Source organism: Crocodylus siamensis, chromosome 1 (genome assembly GCF_052110815.1).
Source record: "Crocodylus siamensis isolate JL-2025a chromosome 1, ASM5211081v1, whole genome shotgun sequence".
Lineage (NCBI taxonomy): Eukaryota > Metazoa > Chordata > Crocodylia > Crocodylidae > Crocodylus > Crocodylus siamensis.
The window spans coordinates 141657484-141675263 of NC_143395.1; the positions used below are offsets into that span (position 1 = coordinate 141657484).

At 44.5% G+C, this 17780-nt stretch overlaps 1 protein-coding gene across 1 annotated transcript in view; it reads right to left on the reverse strand.

Moving 5' to 3' along the window:
* NID1 (nidogen 1) overlaps positions 1-17780 on the reverse strand; it is a 92955-nt gene that overhangs the window by 9571 nt on the left and 65604 nt on the right. Inside the window, exons 16-18 of the mRNA XM_090044607.1 lie at positions 5810-5981; positions 2826-2983; positions 432-555 (exon numbers count right to left, since the gene is read on the reverse strand). Of these exons, the coding sequence (XP_089900733.1) occupies positions 432-555; positions 2826-2983; positions 5810-5981 (454 nt within the window). The remainder of the gene's footprint in view (positions 1-431; positions 556-2825; positions 2984-5809; positions 5982-17780) is intronic.

Sequence of the window (17780 nt, forward strand, 5' to 3'; positions counted from 1 at the left end):
CCTGTGGGCTGCCACTTTCTTTCCCCAGAGGTGAGTGTGGGCAGCGGAAGCTGATGGAGGAAGAAGCAGCCTGGAATTTCGGGAGGCAGCAACAAGGAGACCAATAAGGGGGACAGGGCACAGACTGGAAGCCAGGGACCCACAAGTCAGCTCCTTAGGGGCTGCATGTGGCCCATGGGCCACCAGTTGGACAGCCTTGACTTAACATGACAAATTACTAACCAAAAAAAATAGTTAACAAGGGACATTGCTAGGTCAGCTCGAAATATCCACTACGCCCTACCTCAGCCGATTGCCAGGAAAGAATAATTGAAGCCTCCCAGAAAGAATACATATGCTGCCAGAAGGACAGATGTATTTTACTTCAGTTTCTAACAGACAGTGAAAAAGATAAAAATACAACTCCATAATTTCTTTAACCGATAACCTACCTCCTCCAGTCTGTGTAATACAAATTCTTCCCATAGCTTGTAATGCTGAAAGGGTACAGGATTCCTTCAAGGACCTTTCGTCGACCAGGCTGACTGGGATTCATACATTCCAACTTCTTGGTGCCTGAATAAAGTAAAACAATTTAATCTTTGTGTGTGACAAATGGTTCTTTTGTGGGGATATGGTGGGGGAGAGCTGTGCAATGACATTTACAAAACAAGTATGTACTGAGTATAGCTTCTCAGTGCTCTCTTTTGCCCTGCCCAGCCAAAGCTTGTCCACGTCATATCTCTGCCTGTGATAGGGCCCAAAGGCTATGTCCACAAAAGGACTTGAGTGCTGCAGCACTGAGCGCTACAAGACAGAACTTTTTACCCACTTACTTAGTGGAATACACAATTCCATGTTACATGTTGAGACTCCCTCTGCAGTGCAATGGAAAAAGTATGAGTCTCAGAACTGCACGCACAAATGTTATCAAACCGAGCAGGAAGCTTCCTAAAACAGCCAACAGAAAATGCTGAGGAGATGGGTGTGACACAGGTCCTGTCCCTCTCAAGGACTTAGAACCCAACTCCAGGCACAGGAAAGTACTTATGGCCATTTGGGATTCACAGGCTTCCTTGTGGCACTATGCTGCATGGTTACTCCAGGCTGCCCATTTCCACTAGGGCAAGAGTATGCAGCAGAAGCCAGGGGAGGGTAGAAGAGCCCCAAGCAGCCATGACACTAGGGACAGACTGCCAGTTGGACAGCCTGATATAATTAATGCCAGATATTGTGGTTTATAAACATGTATCTCAAGCAAAGTAAGATGATTCCTTTCTTTGATGACACTGCAAGTTTGGTATACTTTGATTGTGGTAAGGTGTTTGAATTGGTGCCACACCACAGGGTAGGTAATCACTTATCTGCCATTGTCATCCCTGCGTTTTAGCTGCAGCATCTCATGGTGTGTTTTTGATTGGAGCTGGATTATTTTTAGGACACTTTGGGAAAATGGAAATATGGAGGATAGGAGTAAATTGTCCAGAAGACCCTTTGCTGTCCTATGTTCCTAAAATACCATCTGAGCAGTAAAGCACATATTTGATCTCATAAGTATACTCCAAATGGAGAATCCTAGGGGATGATGATTGGGAATGATGACAGCATGGTGTTGTAAGGACTGGCATCAAGCCAGATGCTACTCAATACTGTATGAATACTGAAGAAATTTAAAATAAATTTAAGCATGAACACACTTTTGAAAATATCAGGCAAATAATGAAGAGGGCACAGCAGTCATACAAGGGAATAATAAAAGGCAAAATAGGATTTAAGCACAGCCACATTCAAGGCCATAAGTCTAGAAGCAATAAATATAGGCCAAATGGGAGACTACATGCTAGAAAGTAGTAACTCTGAAAAGTATTTGTGGTCTTAGATCAGCAACTTCACATGAGCAGCACATTGCTCTGGCAAAATAAAAGGCTAATGTAATTTTTGGATGTATAAGCAGTGGAATGATGAGTAGAAGGTGACTTTTACCAGTTTACATGGTACTGGTGAAAGCAACACTGGTAAACCGTGATGTGTTCTGGTGTCTATGTAGTATAAAAGTTGATGAAACATTGAAGAGGGGTGCTGAAAAGAGCCCCAAAATGAGTAGAGGCCTGGTGAAAATCACCCTCAGTGAGAGACTTATAGGGCTCAATCTATTTACTTAACCAAGATGATTGAGAGGTGATTTGATTTAGAGTTTTGGAGAGAAAATTGTGGGCACTAAAGGGCTTTTTAGCAGAGAAGCCATAGCAACAACTACAATCTGGAGGTGAAGTCAGAAATAACGCAGACATTTTTAATAAAGAAGGTGACTGATCACTGGAACAAACTACCAGGGGATATAGCAGATTCTTCTCTCCTGACATCTTCAAATCAAAATTAGAAGATTTTTGGGAAGATATGCGTTAGCCAATAACAGGTGTTCGGCAGTAATAAGCGGGTGAAATTTAACAGCCTTTGTTATCAGGAAAGATTCTGACCTGAGGTTCTGTACTATCTCTATCTCTTCTGGCCCGAAGCATTAATAATCCATCAAGACCCAAATTCCAAAACTAGGGGGTTAAATACTGATTAAAAATAAGCTTGTTTACAGCAAACCCAAAAGAAAATCTATAGCCTTCCTGGAGCTTTCTTCTTTCAGAACCGGAATCCGACGTAAACATATTCTTAGTGAATTCAAGCAAGAGATAATAAATAAAAGCAGTGGATGACTCTGAGGTATATTTCTGAAGCCTGAGAAAAAGAAAGTCCAAAAAACTCCGTGCATGCTTCACAAGTCAGACTGCATCACTGCAGGGGTCAATATGTTGACTCTGCTCTGAATTTATGCTATGGGAATCTCTCTTTACCTGCATCTGCCCAGCACAGCATTGATGAGTAAATGTCAAATGTCAGCCCATTTGGTAATCCAAGATCATCCTTTACAAGAATTCTTCTGTTTGTGCCATCCATGTATGAGGTTTCAATTTTTGGAGCATCTCTGTTCCAATCTGTCCAGTAAAGATTTCTGGATGGGGAAGAAATGCAAAAGTTAAACTGAATGACCAAAACCAAATTACTATTTTTAACTGAGGAAATCCTTTAATGAAGAAAGAAGCAGCAAGGAGAAGTAATTAAAATAGGAGGAAGATGCATATGTAGCTCTGATTCAAGATACCTGAAATATAGAGAAGCTGTATCAAATATAGCAACTCCCTAAACACACGATGTCCCTGAATTGTGTAGGAGCCGATTTGTCAGATGCCAAATAAAAACCTCCATGTCAGCCATACAGAATTAGTCAAGTTACTCTTTTCTTTATGGAGTCCTCCAGCCTACTATTTCTACGTTGACTAAGGAGGAACATTTGCTACATGTTTATGGGTTAAATCCACGTGAATGCAGGAAGAATATCTGCAGAGTCAACTTCTTGCCAAACACTGTCTGCTGCCTCAGAAAAGGCTTCTCATGAGACCATATAGCAATGACTACCATTAAATTAGCTTTTTACTCACTATTTTGCTGCTTTGGATATGTTCCCTGAAGTTGGTAATTAATGTGTCTTCTTGAAGAAGTACTTTGTTGAATAGTAAGGAAAACTATGTGGGAGATCTATGTTGGTAAGCAGAGTCACATGGGCAGACTTTTACACCCACATGGAGTCCTGATAAAGCACTTCAATGAAGCTCTGCACAGATATGTAAGAATGCGTGAATCTGGTTGTATACCTGTCTCTCTGATTGCACATGTTTTGCTGTGCACCTTGTGCAATTACATTTATCCACCTCCCAAACTCCATTCTTCTAGGTAGTCTGGGAGAGGAGCAGAGAGGGGGCTCAGCTTCATAGGTGTTACAGTTTCATAGGTGTTAGGGACTGGAAGGGACATTAAGATCACTGGGTCTAGTCCTGCTGCACTTGGGCAGGAAAGACTGCTAAGGTCATATGACCACAGCAAGGTGGGCGTCAAGACGTTTTTTGAAGATCACCAGGGTGGGTGACTCTGGGTACCAGGGTACTACTTCTGTGGGGAGCCTGTTCCAAACCCTTGGCACTTGACTTGATGAGACAAGCTTATCACATTTTATGTGAATGAGAAAAATTAGTGGCACTATTTATTCTTAAACATCTGCATGCTTTAACTGTCACTGGCTTGTTGATTTCATCAGAAATCTTGTTCAGATAACATCTGGAAAGAGGATGTTCCTTCCAGACTCACTCTCCTTCTAGTGAGAAATCCATGAGTCATTCCCCAATTCTTACTTATAAACATATCAAATTCTTGCTGCCTTGGCTGAGAAGTCATTGTCCTTTGCAGAAAAACTGCACATGTTTTGCATAGCACTATTTTTAGTGGCTCTCCATTTTCATTCAGTTTTATTAGAAATTAAGCACTTGGATAAAAAAACCCTTTTTCCAGGTAGTAGCCATATAATTGGAAACTTAATTTTTGACAATAGAAATTAAAAGATACAATATTTAAAAGAACAAATATGAATAAGAACCCACCCTGCATTAGCAGGATATTTAAATTTAATATTACATACTTTTTTCTTGATTAACATTAATTTTCTTTTGATACTTGGCAAAAAAATAAGTCACAGAATAGAACTGCATTAAAAAATGTGACTCCAGTTCCACAAACATATAGGACATATGCATACAACTATTCTGTTTGCAGTAAAGAAAGTAAGGGTGTACTGTATATAAGTTACTCTGTGCTTATTGCTCCTGAGCACACTCTTAATCCATGGTAGATGAAAGCCAAACCTCAGTAGTTTACCTCACTTTCTTTGAGGGCTAAGTTGCTGAGGTCTGCTCTCATTTATGGCAGGTAAAAGTATACAAATAGGCAGCTACCAGAGAACAGCTGTTCAGTGGTAAAATTCCACCCCTGTTTCTTTCTTTTGCACTCTCTAGTTTATGTGCCCAGGTGGTACAGTAGAAGTGTAATTTTATACATTCCAGTGCAGTTTCATTAGGCAAAAAGACTATTTCACTTCAACATTTTAGGTACAGGGTTTTCAAAGTATTTAAGTGTCTAAAGTTGGACATAGACAGTCAATGTGATTTTCAAAAACATCCATGTGCCTAACATCATCTGAATTCAAGAAGGAGCCATGCAGTATTTTTGAAACTACACCTATTTAAAAATGAAAAATAGCAACTGCTTACTCTAATATTCCAATCTAATATTTTTAACTATAGCAATTAACTTGCAATATTGTGAAGGAAGGAACCACTTCTCAATGTGAGCAGTGTGCTGAAAGCAACTTTTCATACAATATTTATCTCTATCACTCTATTATCTAATTGGCATGTTGGCAGAAGTTTTTACTTCCAATAAGAGTCAGAGTTATGTAACTCCTTAGTTGGATTTTTAGGACTGAATAAAGGATAATGCCACTCCTATACTTCAAGGCAGCCTAAAGTGTAAATTTGCAATATATAAACTTAAACGTTTTTATTTGTAAATAAGAGCATTTTCACAATATTTACACTGATATTGACTCTGTGACAGGTTATATAATCTGCCTGATTTCAGACAGTCTTTGCTTATACTAGAGAAGATAATAACCCTCTTCCTTTTTTAAAGGTCTTGAACTTCCACTAATGTAGCTAGCCTTTCATCTGCTATCTCTGGGAATCTCCCTCTTCACCAATTTTCAGTCCTGAAAACTGTTTTTAATCTTTCATCTCTCTGCTTTGTCCTCAGACATGAAGAAGAATACATTGCATTTGAAAGCTTGTCTGTGTCTATCCCAACCATGCACTTGACCCAATGAGACAGCACACATATATTCTGGATCTTCCTGGCTATAACATCATTCTAACATTATAAAACATTTACATACCCTCTCACAGCATCTGCTACAATAGCTCTGGGGTTCACCAAATCACTGTCAAACAGCACACGACGCTGGTTACCATCCAGGCGTGCCACTTCTATTCTATCAAGTTGCGAATCAGTCCAGAAGATGTTGCGACCTAGATGGTCTATTGCTATTCCTTCAGGACTTCCCAAATCTGGAACCAATTGAAGAAAATGAAACCTCAAACAACGTGTTTTTTCATAATATACAAATCCCAAACACTTAACAGCTATTTCAGATGGAAAAGTAAGATTCTCCCTAAATACTTTGTAATAGTTTCAGTGCAATTGCAATTAACAACAGGCCATTTCATACCTAGGATATTAACACTTTGGAAAATAATCACGCCAGTTTTTCTTTACAAAATGTAAATGTAAAGAATTCACTTACAAAGTAGGCACATTTACAGGTAAGATCTTTAGTCAGCATCTTAATCATGGCAAATCTAATGGCTAGAAAGTGCAAGAAGAGTAACTATTCATCACAGCAGAAAGTAATTAAGAAATAAATAGACATGCATGTGTCTTAGGCTTGAAAACTGTGTAGGTCCACATGGGTTCAAGCATTTTTCCAAATACAGGTTTCCCTCACTTATGTTATACATGAGCTCCTGGAAAATGGTACATAACTCGAATTCACATACAGGGAACCCACTTTACAATGTAACGAATAGGGATACGTTCCAAGACCTCGACTATACTGATCCCCAGACCCATTTCTAACACTTTTACAAGATGATTTTGGTACTCACCAACAGCAGACAGTACACACAAGCACAGGGTGGTGATGAATGTTACCATAACGGGGATGGCAACTACAAAAACATGTGTCGCAGACGAGTGAGGAACACAGATCCAAATAGGAGACTATATTTTGGTGTGTCACTCCCACAATGCACTGCACAAAGTAGATGACTGCAGGCTTCCACTACACCAATCGCATAAGAAGAATTTACCTTGCATATAACAGATTTTTGGTATAAAAAGGGTCATCGCATATGAGTGAATTTTCACATACAGAACCTGGATAAAGCAAGGGAAACCTGTAGATTGCTACGCCCAAATCAGTAGCAGTCAGGAACAGAAGCTAGGTTTCCTGATTCTTAGTCTACTGAACTGAGCACTGGATGCAGCTGTCTCACACAGAAGGCATGCAGCAGCCACAGCTTTCATGCCTCTATACACATTTTGTTATCAATTAACCAAGGTTTTCACAGTGCCTGATTTGGTAGACAGAGGGTACATCTACACATATGCTTTACTGCAGAGTAGACTAATTAGCTTCACTGCAAAGTGTCAGTATCCACACGTGTGCTGGTATTAAGGTGCAGTAAACTAATTAACCCAACTGCTGGGGACGGTACTATCTTATGACAGAGTAATTATGTGTGTTCAAATGCACGGGTAGATGTTGACCGCGGGTGTAAATACTGTCTGGTTAGCCCAGCTAACCAAGGGCTAGACTCCTGCCTGAACCTCATGCCCTGGTCAGCCCCTCTGCTGCTCTCTGCTGCCACCCTGAACCCTCCCCCCATGGTCTCTGCCAACCCTGAGCTGCTTTGTTTTGACGCAACTTGCTTCTGTCTGGGCACACGTATAGATGCTGTGCCTGGGAGCAGTTTCCTCCAGTTCAAATTGCTCCAGAGCTTATGCACTGCTTTAATTGCATGTGTAGAAGCACCTAGAGGGCACATCCTCTCATGTAGGGGCGTGCACTTACAACACGCACTTTGGTGTGGGGCAAATTGCCCCACATCAGGGAAACTGCTTTTTCCCCACTCCTCCTCCTCCCAGCATCCTGGAGGAGCCGGGGACAACTAAAGGAGTGGTCTCCTGGGAGGACCAAGCCTCCATATCAGCCAGTGCATACTCCTTTTACATGCACCGCACCACTTTTTTCATGCCACTTTTCTTTGCTACTGGGATTTCCCAGTAGCAAATTCTTCCCCCGTGCTGCAAATTTGCAGCACAGGGCACATTTAAACATTCCAAGCGTGCAGTCTGTGGCACCATAAAGAGGTCTGTGGTGCAACAAACTGCATGTGTCTGCATGTCTGGATGCAGCCAGTGTCTACTGAATTCTAATCCACACACTGTTAGTGAGTAGAGTAGCCTTCACCAACTTTAATGAACCTGAGATCAGGCCCTACGAAAACAAAGGTACGACAAAAACAGAGGCAAGGATAAAAAGCTACTACAAAACAAATCATGGTTATTGAGGCTTTTCTATCAAGGAAACAGATCTGCACTTACTAACAAAGAAGTAAGCAGAAAAACTCCTCCCTATGATAACAGTCACGGCTTCTCAAAGGCATTCTTCCCTTGCTTCCTAAACAGCCATTTTAATAGATTTTTTTCCCTTTACTTCCTTCATAGCAACTTTCAAGCTTAGGATTCCTTTCTCATTCTGCTCTAGATGGAAACAGAAGAGTATTCCCCAACTGACAGCTACTTCCCGCTGCTCTCTCAGGGAACCTTATTCTCATAGTCTTTTGCTCTTATTCTCATAGTCTTTTGCTTCCTGTGGGTTTCCCCCATTACAATCTTCTTAGGTTAATCTCCTATGATGCAGGCAAAAATCACAGAAAAATCACAGGGCTGGAAGGGAGCCCAAGGCATGATCAACTTGCCTAAATCACCCTGACAAATGTTTGTTTAATTTGTACTTAAAAACTTTCGATGATTTCATAGATTTCATAGACATTAGGGCTGGAAGGGACCTCGGGAGATCATTGAGTCCAGCCCCCTGCCCAAAGGGCAGGAAGTCAGCTGGGGTCATAGGATCCCAGCAAGATAAACATCCAATTGACTCTTGAAGGTGTTCAATGTAGGTGCTTGAACCACCTCCGCTGGCAGACTGTTCCAGACCTTGGGGGCTCGGACAGTAAAGAAATTCTTCCTTATGTCCAGCCTGAAACGGTCTAGCGGGAGTTTGTGACCGTTCGACCTCGTCATCCCTAATGGGCCTGTAGTTAGCCGGATCCACTCTCCTCCCTTTTTTGAAGATCGGCACCACATTGGCCTTCTTCCAGTCTTCAGGCACTACACCAGAGCGCCAGGAGTTTTCAAAGATCTGTGCCAGGGGCTGGGCTATGACGCTCGCCAGCTCCTTGAGTACACTGGGGTGCAGATTGTCAGGGCCAGCTGACTTGAAGGTATCCAGCTTCTCAAGGTGTTCCTGCACGAGGTCAGCATTTATGGAGGGTAGGGGATCCCCATCACCCAGATTTCCCTGTCCCATAGCAGGCATGGGCGTCCCGTGGGACTGATGAAAGACTGACGCAAAGTACCTATTTAATAGGTTGGCTTTTTCCTGGGCGTCAGTTGTCAGTTGCCCCATCTGGTTTAGCAGGGATCCAACATTGCCCTTGCTTTTCCTCCGGCTCCCCACATATCTGAAAAAGGACTTTTTGTTGTCCTTGATGCCTGAAGCTAGTTGGAGTTCAGTTGCAGCCTTGGCTTTCCTGGTTTGCTCCCTGCAGGACCGGACCAGCGCAGAGTAATCCTCCTTGGAGGTGAATCCCGTCCTCCATCCTTTGTAGGCTTTCCTTTTTAGCCGCAGGAGGTCCGCTAGTTCCCTGGAGAGCCAGGGGGGCTGCTGTGCCTTCTTGCTGCCTTTCTCCGTGTTGGGATAGATTTAGCTTGTGCATTGAGGATCACTTCCTTGAGAAGCAACCACTCTTCTTGAACTCCCATCTCCCTGGGGTCATGGTCCCTGAGGGCCTGACTGACTAGCCTCTTGAGCTTGTCAAAGTCAGCTTTTCTGAAGTCAAGGACTTCTGTGTTGCTGACTGACTTGCCAGCTTTACGGCAGATGGTGAAGGTGATCAGCTCGTGGTTGCTGTCACCCAGCTTCCCATCAATCACTAGGTCACGGATTAGGTCGTCCCCCATAGCCAGTACCAGGTCGAGCAGCACTTTGCCTCTCGTTGACCCATAGACTTCTTGAGTCAGGTAGAGGTCATCCACGCACAAGAGAAAGCTTTGCGAGCACTCGGATTTTGCTGAGTGATCTTCCCAGGAGATGTCTGGGTAATTGAAGTCACCCATGACAACCAAGGTCCTGGAGCAAGCGGCCTCAGTCAGTTCCCGGGCGAACTCCTGGTCAAGCTCAGGACTTTGAGTGCGAGGTCTGTAGTAGACTCCCACCGTTGTGTCCCCTGTGCCGTTTTTCCCACGAATTTTTGCTCAGAGGGTCTCTAGCTGTCCATGCCGGTCGCCAACATCAGCTTGCAGGGACATGTAGCTTTCCTTCACACAGAGAGCTACACCCCCGCCCCTTTTGTCAACACGATCCCTCCTGTACAGGGTATAGCCCTCTATACCTGTGGTCCAGTCATGGGCGGAGTCCCACCAGCTCCGCAGTCTTTGGTTCACTGCGTGGATCCTCCTCTCCCTCCTCAGCCCATAGCCCGAGACTGGGAGGATGGACGACAACACCACCTGAGCTCCCAGACCCCTAAGCCCCGCTCCCAACTCCCTGTAGCGCCTCATGACCTGGCTGGGGGTGCTCCGAGCCGTGTCATTGGTGCCCACGTGAATAAGGACCATGGGGTAGTGGTCTGTGGGCCGGAGGACCTGCGGGATCCTCTCCGCAATGTCTCAGATGCGGGCCCCCGGGAAGCAGCAGACTTCCCGGGCTAAGGGGTCGGGGCGGCAGATTGCCCCCTCAGTGCCCCGCAGGATGGAGTCTCCCACAACAAACACCTTTCGCTTTGACTTGGGGAGAGCGGGGGCAGTAGGTGCGGTCGAGCCTGGGTTGCCTGCAGGAGCTGGCAACTGAGCAGGCTCTGCTGGGGCTGCAAGAGGTGCGAACCTGTTGCTAAGCTCCAGCGAGGGAGGGGTCTTGGTGCGGCGGGCCTTCGGGCCCTTGACCACCTTGGTCCATGCCCCTGACTGGGCAGAGCGGGAGGTCCCAGAGTCCTCCTTAGTCCCGGAGGGAGACGGTGCTCTACCCTGCCGCTCCCAGGGGAGAAGGGCCTGGCAGTAAGAGTCTATCTCCTGCTTGCAGTCCCTGATGGCACGCAGTCTCTGGGCTGTGGCCTGGAGCTCCTCCAGCTGGCGCGCCAGAGACCCCAGTAGGGAGCAGACCCCGCAAGGGGAGGTGGCCATGCCCCCAGGCCCCAGAGCCTGAAAAAGGGACAGGCAGCCCCCGCAGCCAAGAGCCAGGGGCTCCGTCTGTGTGGAGCCCAGAACCATGGGCTCCGTCTGGGTGGCCATCTCTGAGGTGGCCAATGAAGGGGCCACAGAGCCCGAGGGGACCCTCGGGGTGCGGCGCGTGCCATCCCTGTCATGCCTCTGGTAGGCTGGCTACGGCTGGGGCTGGCTATGGCTGGGGGGGTTGCAGGCAGGGTCTTGTGCCCTCCCGCGCCCTCCCCTGCGCAAACTCTGCACTAACTCGGGCGCCTGTTTGCGCAGCTCCAGTCGCGCGGCTCCCTGGGGGGCTGGGCCAAGTAGGGTCCTGGGCAGGGGCTTGACCCAGCCTGGCACCAGGCAGCGGCCTCCTCCCAGCAAGCAAGGAGTTAACCCCTTCCCACCACGAGCCCGCTTACCTCCAGCTGTGCTGGGGGTCGGCAGGGGGCTCGGCGGCTGCTGAGGGGGTGTCTGGGGGGCTTTGGGGGAGCGGGGGCAATGACCTCTCTATGTAATCCATTTGTGTGTAATCGTCTGCACAGTTAGAAAGTTCCTAATATTCTAAATCTTCCCTGTTACCATGTAAGACTGTTCCTTTTTGTCCTGCCCCTTGTGGACAGAGAGAACAATTGATTACCATCCTTTTTTATAACAGCTTTTGTACTTGAAAACTGTTATCAATCCCTCCTCACTCTTCTCTTCTCCACATTAAATAATCCTAGTTCCCCCTATCCTTCCCTGTAAATCAGGTTTCCAAACTGTGCTTTGTGTACCCCTGGGGGGTATGTGGAAAAAACTGTATGATGGCGGATTTAATTTTCATAATAATATGTGGCATTTAAAGGGTTAACATATAAAACACCCTGGTAGGAGTATGCAGGCAGTTGGTTAATCCGGAAGGGGTTATGCAATAAGAAAAAGTTTGGGAACCTCTGCTCTAAGTGAAGCCTTATCAGTGCTGAACAGAGTAGGAGAATGTAGGCAATGTTCTTATTAATACATCCAGGTATGATACTGGCTTTTTTCCACATTGTTGACCTATATTCAGTCTATGGTCTACTACAGCCCCCAAGATCTTTTCTGCAGTGCTACCACCTCACAAGTCATCTTCTCATTTGTATGTGTGCATTTGATTGTTTCATGCTAAGTGCAGGACTTTACACTTGTTGTTACTGAATTTCATCCGATTACTTTCAGATCATTTCTCCAATTTATCCAGGTCTTTCTGACTCCTCATCCTATCTTCAAAGCGTTTGCTACCTTGCCCAGCTTGGTCTGCACTTGTTTCTGTCCTCCAAATCAATAAGGAAATATTTAACAGTAATAGATCCAGGGGTCTGATAACCTGATAATACCAAGTTAATATCATAAAGCTAACCTGACACGCTTATTTATGGTACTTGTTCAGAAAAAAATAATTCATATACTGTCTTCATTTTCCACAAACAAAATGAATGAATGTGTCTATACTGTGGCTTATTCTAAGATAACTATTTCAGTAAAAAAAGACATTTAAAAAAAATCACAAAACAGTAACACCTGCCAAACTCTGACCTGGTCTTAGAAAATAAATAGAGTAGAGAAGTATTTACTATTTGTTTGTAAGATTTTTGTTCTAGGCTTTTAGAAAAATAAATGGACTTTGCAAAGATATGGGCTGGGTTTGCAAATCTTTAAAACTTGGCAGTACGAAAGGAAAGAAAACAATTCATCCGTCTGAAAACAACAAATGTATGATGTTTTAAGTTTTAGGTAGTGCAATACTTAAAAAGGTTAATCAACCTTAATGACCAGTTTCCAAAGTGCTAATAGCATTGATCATAGTGACGTAGATGGAATTTACATACAGTTCCAGGTTTTCTGTAGAGAGTTTGAGGGTTTTTTAAAATATGTTTTAGCATTGTATGTGCATAGTTCTCCATGGATAGTTATCTGTTCCAAAAGCAACAGGAAATAGCAGATAATGACCTATTACTTTGGATTCAATGGCTTGTAGCTCAGAAATGAAGCATGAGAAAAAATAAATATTTTGAAAATATAGATAAAACATTTAAACTGCCCTTTGCTCAATGTATGTGAAAAACTATCTGATGATCTTCAGGACACGTCTATCCATGGAAAAGAACAGGGTGCAAAATCCATGCAACTGAACCCAAATGAAAACACAATTCAATGTCATTCAGATTCCCCTGGTATCAGCTGTTAATGAACCAAATAAGGAAAGATTGTGTGGGTTTATTTTTAGAGTTAGAGTGACCCTCCACAAAAAAAACAGCTGTCAAATGCAGAATGAGACACTACTGGTGCATTTCAAAGAAAGGTGAAATGTGTGGAGTTTGTCTTCTATGAATTTTGAACTATATACTTTATACAATCATTAGAATAATAGAAAATTAGGCTTGCAAGGGACTTCAGGTAGTAATTTAGTCCAATCCTCTGCTCAAAGAAGGCGCATTCCTCATCTATATCATCCTAGCCAAGGCTTTGCCTAGCCAGGTCTTAAAAACTTCCAAGGATGGAAATTCCACCACCTCTCCAGGTAACCTGTTCCAGTGTTTTATTAGCCCCCTACTGAGAGAGTTTTTCCTAATATCTAACCTAAACTTCCCTTGCTGCAACTTGAGATGGTTGCTTCTTGTTTGGTCACCTCCTACCACTAAAAACAGTCTAGCTCCATCCTCTTTGGATCCACCCTTCAGATACTTGAAGGCTGCTATTAAATTGTCACCCCCCCCGCCTTCTCTTCTCCAGACTAAATAAACCCAGTTCCCTCAGTTTATCCTCAGAAGTCATGTTCCCTAGCCCTCTAACCAGTTTTGTTTCCCTCTGCTGGACTCTCTCCAATTTGTCCACATCCTTTCTGCAAGGCAAATCAGTCCTCTGCTTCCAGCGACCGAACACATACCGACTCATAAGCACTGATTTCACACATGTACCTGGATTTTCCTGGACCCTCCTGAGAGTCCCTGTATAGACATTAGCTCTGATACGCACAGAACTGATACAGGGGTAGAGGGCACACATCAATCTGCTCCCTGCTCTACAAACAACATACCTATTTTCCATCCTCTCTTCTGTAGGACAGCAGGTGAGGGCACTACCTTGCTTTGGGGGGTTCACACTGAATGGGAGAGATCCTATTCTAATTATCTGCAAGTGGGGGAAGGAGGAAGATGTTCCCAACTCCATATGGGGAGTCAGAGACGGCAGAGGGTTAGAGACCAATGGCTAATGTTTCTTAGGAGGCCCCTGTGGCAGATTTCCATTTTGACCTCCCAGGCAGGAGATTCAAAGAGGCCGTGGGGCCTTAGCTAAATATCTATCCTGGCTCACTGACAATCAGCCTGAGGAACCTGGACCCAGCTACAATGTCAGGGAGCATACTAAAGCAGGCTCTGTGCATCTCCTCCCCCACTTCACCAGTCATTCCCAGCAGCATGCCTGCATTCCTGGTATACTGCTGTCAGGCTGGACTCGCTCACAGACTGTGCCTCTGGGAAAGGGACAGGCTTGTGCAGGCATGTAGGGCTGATATCACTCAAGTTAAGGACAACAAAGGAGAAAGCCTCCCTGTGGAATAGCCTCTGCAGCTGTGGAACCTGGGGAGCCTGAAGCCTCTGCAGGCAACGCAGCTGTGGAAGTGAATGAGAGCTGGACGGGGCCCCATACTAAAGCATACCCCTGCAAAACAAATCAAGCTCCAGTCACAGGAATGTTAATGAAAAATAACGCTCACTCTAAAAACAGTGTGTGCAGACTGGAACAGCCAGCTAGAGTGCATAGAAAGGAGGACAAATACAGAAGCAAAACAGGATCATCTGAAGTGTCTTTTGAGACTGGGAAGAGAAAAAGACCTCTTCCATTTTACATTTCAACTTTGGCTAGCCAGACCCAGCATGGAAATGCCCATTCAGATACCTGATTGAGGAAACAACCCTTCAGTGTAAGTTAGCTTGCTCAGTGCTCTGCCCCCACACCAAACTTGTTTGAAGCTGCCTGGGATATCCTGACACTACACTGCAGTCTGTGCCACAGACAGCACCAGCAACAGGCTCAGTCTTTGGACAGATATGCTGCTTCTACAGTAAACAAATAATGAATCTTTGTTACAACACCACACTTCACTGTACTTAGGGTACCAACTGCATCTCCTGGCACATATTCCTGATGTTGTATTACATGCCTCCAGAACATAAGGCAAATTGGAAGAGTCTGAAACATGTACAGTTCATTAAGTGAAAATAGTTTCTACAAAGTCACTCCAATACCATGGTCATTCCACTAGGTACATTATCACTGTGTCAATAACAATGGTGCATGTTAATAATCTGTGTTATGCATCCCTCATCTCCTAACTTATCTGCATACCAGAACAACAGAGATCTTTAGCTCAGTTGTCCCTAGAACTAAAACACTGGAAAGCAGGAATAGGTCCTCCAACCAATCTGCAGCAAAAAGGGCAAAGGATAATGATAAATGCCTAACAGTGCATCTGAGATTACCAGGCTTGGACTGGAAAGAGTCTCAGGAGCATTTCAGACCTCAGGCTATAAAGTATGTCCTGGTGAGAGTTGCTGTGTTGTTTGAGAATTGCCATAGGGAACCTCTTTCCTCCCCTTAACAATGCCAACTCAGGAGGCAGCAGAACATGATTGCTGTCACTCTCTGAGCACAAGGAGAGGTCCATTTGCTTGTGTAAGGAACTTGGAATTAAAGTAGTAGTAGTATGATGTTGTCAAACAGTAACTTAGAACACTGTGTGGGTATATCTACATGTGCATTAGATCCGGAAGCAGTTTACTCACCCATAAACTACTCATGAGTAAACACTCCAGGGCAGACATCTACACATATAAGGAACTGGGAGCAGATTTGCTGCTGACAGCAGCAAATTGCTTTCTCTTTCAGGGGCCCCACAATAAGCCCCTGCCACCACCAGAGGGAGCTATAATTTCCCTCTGGGTCAGAGGCAGGCAATTATTTTGACTGGAGGGCTGCTTAATGAGTTTCGGTGAGCTGTCAAGGGCTGCAAGTGTAGCCTCACCCCTTGACATGTGCCCTGCCCCTTGGTTGCCATCTTGGGACCAGAAGTCCTGCCTTCTAACCCCTGACCTTTGCCATAGGAATTTCCTCCCCTTGTCCCCAGAAGTCCTCCTTTTGGGAAGGGTGTTTGCCATCTTGGAATCGGAAAAAAACAAAATATATACTAAAAATCAAACACTGACAATAACATATTTGAATTTTATTTTAAAAAAAATATTTTTGTCCTGATTTGTGTGTATTTGCATGGTGTATATAGAGGTGATTGCATAATCGCTCAAAATGAAGTCTTACTCTTGTCTATTGCAGGGATGTGGGGGGAGTATAGGGTTTGTGGGGTGTCTGGAGGCAAAGCATGGCTGGGCGTGTGTGCGGGACTCCTCCCCCTCACTTTTATCGCTGTTTATGCCAACTTAATAAAAGGGCTTGGAAGGCAAGTCCTAGAAGGAGAGGCTGAAGGAAATGGGAATGTTCAACTTGCAAAAAAGGTGTGTAAGCGGGAATATGATAGCAGTCTTCAAAAATCTGAGGGGCTGCCATAAAGGAGGAAAACACCTTTTCTCTCTTACTGCAGAAAATGGTACATGGACCATTGGGCATGTCTACACATTCATTGGATGCGTCTACACATGCCCCTGACTGCATGTACTGCACAGTCATTTAGTACTACAGTTATTTGGTACTTGCTTTAGCTTTAGCAAGTACTAAATGACTGTACAGTACCCACTGGTACTATGCAGTCCCGGCAGCACACGTTATTTTAGTGTCAGTGTCACAGTTTGTGCCCACCGATGCTACATTGCTGTAGATCTCATGTAGACGTGATCATTAATGTACGTTGGGTAATGGGTGTTAAATCTAGTACCTCCGTCAGTACTAGAAAAATGTGTATTAGCTTATTTTAATGTGCATTAGCTAAAGAGCATGGTTTTTTGTTATGCTTTAATGTGCATTAAAATAGACTACTGTGCATTAAAGTGCATGTGTAGACATCCCCATTGACTTGAAGTTGCAGCAAAGTAGGTTTAGATTGGATATCAAGAAAAATTTCACTGTTAGAAAAGTGAAGCAGCAGAACAGACTGCCTAGGGAAGCTGTGAAATTTCCATCAATGGCAGGGTTCAAAAGAGGCTGGATAAGCATGGGTGCCAGGAAGGTCACATGGTGCCAGGATGGAACTTTCCTCCTCTTGCTGCTGCATGTGTTGTGTGGGGTGGGACAGGGGTTGTGGGGAGGGTTCACCTTCCTCAGAAGCACTGGGTGCTGGCTGCAGCCAAGGATGGGGATTGTGGTCAGTTCTCAATGCCAAAGCTCCCACTGGGACTGACACGTAGAGATTTCAGTTTCAGAGATTCCTGGCTAGAGATTCTTGCCCCTCACTCATGGTCAGATCAATAGCCACATTTGGGTTTTTACCTCAAAGTCAGATTGGTACAAAAAGTGGTGGTTTCTGCCTTCCTCTGGGGAGGTGGGGTAGGGGAGGAAGAGAAAGAGGACATGGGAGGAGGGGGTATGGCCCTCTTCCTTGGATCTCTAGAGTGCATTTTAACAACCTTTGCAGCAGCAGGATTTGACTGGCACAGTCCCCATGCTTTACCTGTGGCAGGTTAGGGTGCTATGCTTTGTATCTGTGTGATAGGATGGCCTGTGTAGTTTTGCTAATATGTTAGGTAATAGATTTGTATACGATGGTTTGGATAGGAATGAGGCAGGAGGTTGAACTATATGACCTCTAAAGGTCTCTGCCAGTCCTACTTTTCTATGATTTCTATAAAGTCTTT